Source organism: Sebastes fasciatus, chromosome 23 (assembly GCF_043250625.1).
Source record: "Sebastes fasciatus isolate fSebFas1 chromosome 23, fSebFas1.pri, whole genome shotgun sequence".
Lineage (NCBI taxonomy): Eukaryota > Metazoa > Chordata > Actinopteri > Perciformes > Sebastidae > Sebastes > Sebastes fasciatus.
This window is the reverse complement of record NC_133817.1, coordinates 4,896,293-4,907,329: the sequence shown is the minus strand read 5'-3', so window position 1 is coordinate 4,907,329 and position 11,037 is coordinate 4,896,293. Positions and strand designations below refer to the sequence as shown.

General features: G+C 39.4%; 1 protein-coding gene across 1 annotated transcript in view; it reads right to left on the bottom strand.

Moving 5' to 3' along the window:
• plxnc1 (plexin C1) overlaps positions 1-11,037 on the bottom strand; it is a 34,125-nt gene that overhangs the window by 2,676 nt on the left and 20,412 nt on the right. The window contains exons 22-30 of the mRNA XM_074625281.1: positions 6,680-6,848; positions 5,875-5,975; positions 3,142-3,217; positions 2,930-2,964; positions 2,715-2,810; positions 1,638-1,801; positions 1,378-1,525; positions 477-617; positions 318-392 (exon numbers count right to left, since the gene is read on the bottom strand). Of these exons, the coding sequence (XP_074481382.1) occupies positions 318-392; positions 477-617; positions 1,378-1,525; positions 1,638-1,801; positions 2,715-2,810; positions 2,930-2,964; positions 3,142-3,217; positions 5,875-5,975; positions 6,680-6,848 (1,005 nt within the window). The remainder of the gene's footprint in view (positions 1-317; positions 393-476; positions 618-1,377; positions 1,526-1,637; positions 1,802-2,714; positions 2,811-2,929; positions 2,965-3,141; positions 3,218-5,874; positions 5,976-6,679; positions 6,849-11,037) is intronic.

Here is an 11,037-nt window from a genome sequence, read left to right as displayed (position 1 = left end):
TACTCATCTGCCTCTCAGTGTCAGGCTGTGTTCACACTTACAGCTAAAAGTTTCCTGGTTTTAGATTTGCTGATACCCATACATGACACAGACCTGATGATTGGTGTGAAAATTTGACCCAAACTTATGTGGCCTAACTTCGTGATCAAACGGAAATATATCACACTGTTCACCTCAGACAGTTGGCAGTTTGTCACCCACTGCAGCTTTACTGAGGGGTGTCAACACGGATGACGGCAGTGATTGTAACTAAAACATATTTAAAACAAAACCAGACGTAGCATCTGTGTGTTCGTCTTGAGATGAAATGAACTGACCTCTGTGAAGTATCGCTGTATGAATTTGTAGAGCTCTCGGAGGGCTGCGGCTTCGTTGAACTCATTTTCATGTTTCTGAAATGAAAACATCATCATTCGTTCTCTGAGGCTCTTCACAGAGACCGTTTTTTAAAGATTGTGTACTGGACTGGACATTACCTTTGACTCCTCCTGCAGGAATTCCTTGAATTCTGAGTAAGTGATTGTTGACTGGTCTCTGATCTGCTTGTAGTAAGTCTTTACTTCCTGTTTGAACTTGGGAATGTCTTTGGCATAGAGGAGCTTGTTGGTTGGTGCATGCTGAAACAAAATAATATGCATTAAGTATAGCGTGACTCAAACTCTTTTTTTTGCATTCATAGATGTAAAATTCCTGTAACTAGATGCATGATTTTGCCTTCATCAGAGTCTAAAAAAGTATTAAAAGTTGACCAATCAATTTAGCGACAATTAGGACCCTGAAAGTCTTACTCTGAATTGAATACCTCAGAATTTGTATGCTACAGTTTGTGTGAATTTAATAATTGTGTAGGCATGTACAGGGTACTCTGTTTCACTGACTGTCCCAAATTTGAAAAAAATACTGTGAAACACTTGTTCAGATTATATCTGAGATTATTGGAGTGAAGGTGCCTCACCAAGTAAGGCTCTGTATACTAGGTATATATCCAAATTACATTATTGTTAGTTCAAAACAGTTAACTTTAATTGACTCCTGCAGGCCAGGAGGATGACAGCTGATGCACATCTGATGTTTTTTTTTGTATATTGTAAATATTTTTATTAATATATCAAATTCAATAAAAAATATTTTAAAAAAAAAGTCATAGTATAGTATGTCGAAAAATTAAAAAAAGTGATAGTATAGTATGTCGAAAAATTAAAAGAAAGTCATAGTATATTAGGTTGGGAAAAAAGTCATAGTATAATATGTCGAAAAAAAAGTCATAGTATAGTATGTCAAGCAAAGTCATAAAAAATTAATGTTGTGGTATGTCAGAGAAAGTCATTAACAAGCCATAGTATAAGTATAGTATAAGACATTTGTCTTGTACGTTACCTTTCCTAGCTGGAGCTCACTGAGCGAGAACGAGTCCATGAAGGCCTGAGCGATGACAGACAGGCAGCTCTCCAATTGTGGAGTCTTCTCCATGTCGAAAACGAACTGGGGGTTCTTCAGAATGTTGACCCAGAAGCGCAGAGGCAAACTGCAAAGTAGCATTAAGACATGTCAGGAAGAAAAGGTGCAGTTTTTAAGTGTTAACTTCTGTATTAAAGCTTTTCACACGGTCCACAGAGCTTTGGATGGTCCAACAATACCTGTTGGTCTTCCAGATGTGCAGGACATCTGGGTCGGTAATCTTTATGTTTTCCGCCTGAGCGTCCAGGAAGTCAAAAAAGTATTTGACAGCATGCAGGGCTCTGCTGTGCGGCGTCCCCCAGATAGATCTGAACAGGTTCTCCACAAATGAATGCACCGCCACCTTAGAGACAGAGCACAAGGTAATGTCAATTTTTGCCGTCCCTTATATAGTTCAGAACAGTATAAAGAAAAGTTTGAACTCCTTTTACTCTGAAATAATTACATGCAACCGTAGTCTCACCAGAACTCTGATCTTCCCTTTTGTTTTTAGACAGGAAATGAATAATTCATACTACAAAGTGCCATCTCCTCTCTTCTCGGAGTTGAAAACAAAAACCCTTCTGAATTCACAGTAACACCATGTCCACACAGAGAGCGGTTTTGCTGCGTTTTTCAGTCTGTTTCACGGTTCTGATTGGACAGACATGCTCCTATTTTAATCTGTGCGGACACCACAAGAGGAACGAACATAGCATGCTTCCTCTGCAACATTAACACTGCTGCAGGTGGTAAAAATAACCATGTAATACCCCTTTCTCTACCAAAATGTGTGCGTATTTACGGGAAAACCCACTAAAATAGGCAATAGACTCTTTTCCGAAAACAGGGTTAATAAACCGTGAAAATGTTACTGTGGTTAATTCTCTTTTCATACGTCTTACTTATTAAGTCTCTCTTTCAAACTGTCAAACCAGAGACGGTGATTGTTGGAACAGTGGAAAGACTAACCAAGAAAATTCATGTTTCCATCATGTTATCGGAGCTGGAGCTGATAAATACCCGTGACTACTGCAGTCATTTATAAATAACAGATGTAGAAGCAGATATAACCACGGTAACATTTTCACTGTTTACTAACCCTGCTGGAACGGCACTGCATACTCGCAATGGGAAAAGAGTCTATCGTTTATTTTCAGCTGGTTTTCTGTATTTAAAAAACCTGCATGGACGCGCCAATATTGGTTGAAAAAGGGTATTAGTGTTAGTGCGTGTTTGTTTAAGTAAAATGAGGCATTGCGACTGGTTCCTCTTGCCTTGGTGGAGAGCAGCTTAGTGAGGTGCACTTCCTTCAGTTTTAGCTTCTTCCTCTCTGGGTTCCTTCTTTGGTCCTCGTCTACATCAGGATCAATCTGCAGAAAAGAAACATTAAATCAACCATTGTGTGAATTGAATTAGTCAACCGTTCCTGTCTTATAAACTGATATGATGATTCACCTCTGACAAACATAAAACACAAACTGGCTCTTACCAAGTGGAAGTATTTTCCAGAGAAGTTCTCATCATCTAAAAGAAAATCAACAATGATCGTTAGCAGAAATAATTACCTTCCTCCTCCGCCCATCTAGCATTTAGTTTGGTGTTTACAGGTCATCTAACTATTGTTAAAATAAAGTGAATATGAATATTTCACAAAACTATTTTAAGTGTTAAGTAAGCAGTGTTTTCCTTCTCAGCTCTTACCCTTCAGACTTCCCTGCGGGCTCAGAGGAGGATGAGTTTTCTTCGAAAGCACTTTGATTGTCGCTCCATCAGGAACCTACAAACGGACCAACACACAGAAATAACTTAATAAATGACATTTCCTTTGATTTTACAACCTTTGTTCCAAAAAGAGACAACTGCTATGAAACGGCTACAACAGCACGAGATGAGAACAAACAAGGCTTACTTTTTTAAAGTGATCACGGTTACAATGATCAACCACTTATATGGATCAAAAAGCTTCGGACAGAATCGTTCTTATACAAATGCTGTTTAAATAATTTGCTTATAGTAATCAGGTAGTCCACATACAGTGTTCATTTTGAATCTTTTCATACATAACTTATGGAAAAAATTATATATTTTATTTTTATATTAGGCAATGATAGCCTATAGTTTATTTTCAGGCATGTTAAATTATTATTAATAAATAATAATATATAATTATATTATATTTATATTATTTATATACATATTTAGAAATGCACAAAACCCCCTGCCAAGCTGTGGCTTAGTAGCCTATTTGCACTACTGACATGACTGTATTTGTAAACAGAACAATTCTGTTTTAGGCTATATCCTAATGTATAATTTGAACTACAGTAAGCTATATTTTATATACAGTACACAACTGTATTATGGTGTATTTCAATTATACATAGTACAGTATTTTTTAATTTGTACAGTAATGTGAATTTGACAGCTGTACTGTATTTTGAAAGTCAATACAAATTTGTAAATAGCAAAGCTGTCAGTTTCATTAGTTTATATTCATATATAAATATACAAATGTCAATTAGACAAATAAAGAAAAAGAAAATAATAATAATCATCAGCTTGTAGTAATCAAATCGACCTGTACGAATGTATGTTATCATTATTTACTGCAATAAAAGCTTGCATAACATCACAGACATGCTTTCGGTTTTACCTTTCACCGTGTTTTGTTTTTATTATTTGTGTGTATGGAACAGGAAACCACATTCACCCACAGAAAACCTGCAGATACTCATGCTGACCCAGGTGTTGCAAGAAGATGTTCGAGAAACATCCGCTTTCCAAGAACTTCTTTATTCTACACATTTTTCCCAGTACTGCGTGTTATCAGGATTTCCCCAGACAGCAACACCTATGTATCGTTTCCTGCTTTACTACTCGTGTGTAACAAAGTTAGTTTTTAGTTATGACTTGGATTTGTAATAATATGGCCAACACAGTCCAGGCCACCAGGCTATTACTGTAAACAACTAATGTGTTAGAGTCTATCTTTCCCAGGCTCTGATGGTACTCTTGATAGATGATAGACACATAGAGCACTCCACGATCCCATTATTAAGCCATTACTCTTCCTCCAGAGGGTTTGTGGTTTTTTATCTCTTTTATAAAATGCTCTCTGAGACGGAGAAGAGCTTCACTTCTCCGTCTCACTGAGACGCGGAACTGCTGCCGTGTTACCTCGTTGATAAACCTACATTTAAAACAGCTACTTCTCGCTGCTGTTTGGGTGTCCCAGCATGTGGAACTATGTAGCCATTTCATGTTAGATTCAATTGGAGCAAATATGATTAAAAAAAGTTATGTTTATAAAATGGTCACTATATCCTGACAGTAGTACATGAGACACATGATCTAAAAAAAAATCGTGTGCCTCTGTGTCCTCCGGTGCTCCTAACGGCATCTTCAAGATTTCACAGACCGGAGGAAAACAACCGAGCTGGAGTCTGCTGTCCAGCTGCCGTCTATGAGAGCCAGCTGTCAATCACTCGCGAACTCCGATCAAACGGTCAAACTAGACGGCGCTGATCAAATATGAATCAATATTCTGTTACTGTAATGCCTATTTCTCTCTTCAAATGTTTTCAGAAACATCTTGTAGTGTACTGTTTAGCCGAATCAGAGATGTTTGGCTCAGATTTGGCTGCTCAATACGAAGATTGGACTATTGACTCTTATCTTTTTTTTCTTCCTATAGACTATCTGGAGTTTCAGGGATGATTTCAACCACAATTAGCATAGTCAAATGCGATCAAAATGTGGTCAGCCACAGTTTCATAATGAACCGAAAATATTTTTTCACCTCTCAATCAGTGGGGCAGTCTGCCCAGGGGATTCGCCACAGTGCGCCGCGACTGGCTCTCAGCTTGGAAAGGCCCGGGGGTGAAGGTGGCTCGCGGCACCGGCCGTGAGCTCTGCGGCACCCTTTGCCCGGACCTCATCTATTGCCGGGGCTGTGTCGCTAGCTACGCCCTCTCTCCCTGTGGAGAGGGACGGGGGACTGTCCTGTGTGGGATCTCGGTGATGTCAGCAAATCACCCGACCCGCGTTGAAACATGGACCCCGTTTTACCATTTATCATGCTTGGGTGGGACTTTTTTGCCGTGTCTTCACCATTCATATCTATACAACCAATGTGTTTATGATTAAGTTCTATTAAGCCCTAAAAAAGTTTAAGGGAAGTAAATTGCAATGAGGGTTTTGTTATTTACATTTTGAATCCAGTTTCTGTGAAGCCATCACGCATGCTCTTTTCCTGTGGGCGGAGACAGGAACAATAACAGTCAAAGTAAGAGGGGAGTTCCTCCAACTGACGCACTGCTCTCATGTTAACTGGCAGTGCTCTGAGATGCAGAAATACTTCATGACTTTCTGCAGGGGAGTACAGGGGATTACCTCTTCCACTAACAGCTTTTTTAAAATACTCTCATTTCTCACCTCGTAGTGCTTGAGTGTGTTGAGCATTGTGACCTCCCCGATAACCTCGGAGCTCGCATCCACTTCCTCGAGAGTAACAAACGATCCATCCCTCTCGTACTCTGGTGGGGAAAAAGGGAGCAAGTTATGGTTAAAGGGACTGTTCGTTACTTCTTACATGTATAAATAATTGCAGGTCGGTGTCCCATGCGCGTTCGCGTGTGGCTACGCTGTTCAGACAAGACTCCAACACAAACTACACCGAAGCACCAAAACCGCAAAGTTATATATAGTGAAGCACGTCTTGCAAAACAGTGTTGGCCGCGGTCGGAGGACACAGGAGGGCTGACATGTGTCGCCTCACTGTTTTGAGCGATGCTCGTTCATGTCTATGTAGAGCGAGCACAAGCGCGAGCAACAGGACGTTGACTTTCGTTGACTTAACGGCCACAGGTGTCGCTGTTAACAAGCAATTTCTGATTCTTACAAACAGTCCCTTTAAACTGTGTGAAAGGTCTTTATAAAAGACATACTTTTGACTCAGTATTTTCTCTAAAACTTCTGGCCACAGTAATTTGCATAAAATGTTACTCAAACAGGAGGAAATGGTACTTTTGGTAATGAACGGACAGGTCACCCAGTGCAACAGTGTGGCTCACGCATGTGTTTTTAACAGTTTCTGGACAACAATGCAGCTCTATGACACAGAGGAATAAGATAATATATCTGGCTTCATCTACATCAATAAAACATGTTAGTAGGATCAATTCATAGTTGGTTTTGATCTTAAAGACACAGCACTAAAAGAGACTGTTCTGTTACTCACCAATCCGAACGTCCCTGAGGGAAGAGTTGTAGGGGAAACCAAACTTGGCCTTGAAGGTGGACAGGATTTTCTCTTTGACTTGCTCTATTGAGTCACAGCTGAGAGCGTTAACCTCCAGAGACTCGCTGACCTCTCCGTCAATGCCTACTGCGAACAGCACCTTCAGCTTCTGTAAACAATAGACAGAAACACGGATAAAATTGACACTCCATTGTATTCGCTAATTACCAGCTATTATGGGGGCGGCAGTAGCTCAGTCCATAGGGCACGGCGGAGGTGCCCCTTGAGCAAGGCACCAAACTCCCAACTGCTCTCTCATTAACGCATGTATATAGGTCCTGTTTGTGCATGTGTGTGTGTCATGTATATACCAGAGTGAAAAAAATTAATTTCCCCTCGGGGATTAACAAAGTGCCTTTCCTTTTCTTCTTCTTCTTATGACTCTTGTTCGATCTTTATAACCAGCCATAAATGTAAGCAACCATCTCTGAATGTCTCTCCTAAGGTTCATCATTCATTCATGAGCTCACTCACTACTCTGAGACGTGCGGTATACACTCCGATACACAGATTCTAGGATCTACGCAAGAGTGCATGTGCGAATAGTGATTAAAAGCTTACCATACTAGCACATGCACACAGCTGCATGTGCAGTACGCTACCATACGTACCACTAAAATAACCACTGACCTCAGTTTTCCCATCATGCAAACAGTGCCTGAATCAAAGCCTCATATCACAACACATTAGAAAAAGATTACAGATTCTTCACGGTTGGAAAGTATAACACAGCTGTATGGATCTTTGAGGGAAGGTGTGGTTAATGAAAGGCGTTCACAGCAATGCTGCACGCGTTAATGGATCATCAGATTTCATCTTATTTCCTTTCTGCAGTTTTGCAGCTAATGCCCATACACACACACACACACACACACACACAGACACACGCACACGCACACGCACACACACACACACACACACACACACACATCGTCTAATGGTTGGAAATGAGCAGCGAAGTGAGATGGTGGTTTGTTAGATTAGATAAAACGTTCGTGACTGCTGTGGGTTGAGTCGAGAGAGAAGGAAATGCAAAAGAAGAGGGAACACAGAGTGCTGAAGATGTAATAGAGTGAAGTGTTACATTAGAAGAGCGTACTGGGGATAATTCAAAAGATAAATTGCTGTTGTTGTTTGTGCGTTCATGTGTCGACTACTGCAGATGTGCATTTAATGGGCTAAAATCGAAAATAACATTAAGTGTTTGCAGGTAGCACACGTGTAGAAATGTCCTATAAATGTCTTGCTGTGCATTAGTGGCTGTCGAATTACAAACAAATGGAGCTAGCTTACTGTCAGACCGAGTGGGAAATACAAGATGATTGGCAGGGATTACTGATGCAGTCAATATGACCCTTAAAATATTTAGGGACTAAAACATTAAAGCCCTGAAAACTTGGTTTGAAGTCTAAAGGATTTCTCTATAACTTTAAATATTTGTGACAAAACAAGCAAGTTAAAATGTGGAAAAAGCATCCTTAGTTATTATTTATTAAGGATTTAACACCCAAAGCACAAACACAGAAATATCTCATGTGAATTACACAGTACAGCGATTAAGAAAATGTGTTTTCAGGGACTTTCAGATGATGAAATCAACATATACATCATCTTGTGTGTATCATTGTCAGACGTATGAATGATTTCTATTGAATGTAACTTTAACCCACATTTGTCCTTGTCATGTGAGGCTGATGTCACCGGTTCATTTCTTGTGTCAGCATTTAAAGCGACTGTAGTTCCATAAACTTCACTGTCAAAGCCACAGGATCACAAAAAGTTTGATGACGCAGGTACAAAATAAAAATTTCTGCTTCAGTTTCAGAACTTAACCACTTAATCACATGTTCTTACTTTCTTCATTTAATTATCAAGCATTTAAATATATATATTTTTTATAAATCATTATGAATATTTATGAGTATAACTATAAAAATGTCAGCTTATAAACAGATTATAACGCATTACTGTATAAGTAAGTGTGTTTATAATGCATTATAGACATGGGCGTCATAGAAAGTGTTACGGAGATGTTTGTTTACCAAAGCTGGGCTGTGTCTGACCAGAGGCCGGTACTACGAAGCAGGATTTGGCGTTAGCGAGGTAACTTCAGGTTTAACCCTTCAGGGTTTTCAGTCCTACAAAGGTGGTTCACTTCTTACCGGGGTAAATCACCATGGTAACTTATGCTGAACAGCTAACCTGCTCCGGAGCAGGTTATGTTCCAGATAAGAGATCAACTCGTGTGAAAGCACCGCCTACTGACTAATCAGAGCTCGGTGCGCAGATCGTATAGTAATATTACACAAATACAAAGAAGTCATCATCCAGGCAACACAGTTTAAACTGACAGATGCAGGAAGGACAGCTGGATTTATGCTGTGGGTGTTTACAGCTTTGAATTATGTTTTTATAATTTCTTTTTTACTTGCTCTTGAGTCCGTTTCACACCACCGGAGACGCAACTGAAACGAGGTTTAAATAGTCATCACTCATCGATTAATCATCACTTAATTGTCATGCTAATATCACCCAAATTATAAAACAACGACGACTAAAATACCTTGGTTTGCATCTAGTGTCAGGAACTTCTCTCTGAGGAGTAGGGTGTGTTCAAAGGAAGTCTGTTCATGCAGTGTGTGGGTTCATTGATGTGTTTAATCTGAGAAACGCTGAGACGCTCCACTTCCTTGAATTAAGTGTTTTCGTGAAGAGTCTGACTCAGTAGCTGCTTTTCTTAAAACAGGTTCTGTCACGGCTTAAAATGTGATGTATTTTAGGGTTTCTCCTTCATCAGAAGCAGCATCATTCATGTAAATGAAAGACTGTATGCAATGAGTTCTCACTTGTAAAACTGTCCAATTGTAAAAACTGGCTATTGGCTGCTACATCTGCGGGACATGTGACCTTTGATGAGCTGCAGTGGTTGAGCAAGTATTCAGTAAAGAACTTGTGTGGACATCTTCATATACTAATCCTCTATTGACCAATACATGCCTTTCTCAATATTTAGTGTCCTGTCACAATACTTAAAGCATCCCTCATTGCCGTAACCAAACATCTTTCACTCTCATTTTCAGTCAATGACTGCCAGCTAACAGATATTTCCTACAAGTAGGATGAGATGGTACCGTTTCTCAGTTTCACTTGTGTTACCAAGGTTCCTGTTTATTGAGCGATGGATTTAGTAATCTGATTTATATTCTTGTCGCTGTGCTTCTGGATCTATTCCAGAACTTCTCTGTTGTGCAAAGTCCAGGAAATTAGTCAAGTTAAGATAACCCGACAACATGTAATAAATAAAGCCATGTCAAGCTTATAGCTGCACTGCTTTGCAGAACACGTGAAGGAGGAAGTGGTTCAGTACAATCCTTCATATAAACACCCACACCGAGGTGCTTTGAGCTAAATGCCAACGTCAGCATGCTAACATGTTCAAACTAAACACAAAGTACAGCTGAGGCTGATGGGATGTCATGACTATTGCATGAAAACTGCTTTGAAACTAAAATGTGTGAGACATTAAAATGTTTACCTGAGTATGCAAATATATATATATATATATATATATATATACATACATACTGTATATACACACACATATACATATGTCAGTGTGTTTCTGAACTATTTTAGAACTTCACTGTTGTGCAACATCCAGGAAATATAAACCCAAAAACATGCAGTAAATGAAGCCATGTCAAGCTTTTTAAAGCGAGACTGCTTTGCATGTTCAAAGGGGGCCTTAAAATACATGAGGAGGAAGTAGTTCAGTACCAGCAGCTGTGCACTGACAAGCTGTCTCAAGACTCTCAGTGTAGCAAATATCCTTCATTTACTCACCCACATACCGAGGTGCTGTACGTCAGCATGCTAACATGTTCAAACTAAACACAAAGTACAGCTGAGGCTGATGGGGATGTCAGTACTATTGCAGGTAACTGCTTTTAAACTAAAATGTGTGAGACATTCAAATGTTTACCTGAGTATATATATATATATATATATATATATATATATATGTACACTCACCGGCCACTTTATTAGGCACACCTGTTCAATTGCTTGTTAACACAAATAGCTAATCAGCCAATCACATGGCAGCAACTCAATGCATTTAGGCATCTAGACGTGGTGAATCAAATCAAATCAAATCAAATCAATTTATTTTTGTATAGCGTCAAATCACAACAGAAGTTATCTCAAGACGCTTTATATGTAGAGCAGGTCTATGACCGTACACCATAGTCTATGACCGTACACCATAGAAGACGACTTGCTGAAGTTCAAACCGAGCA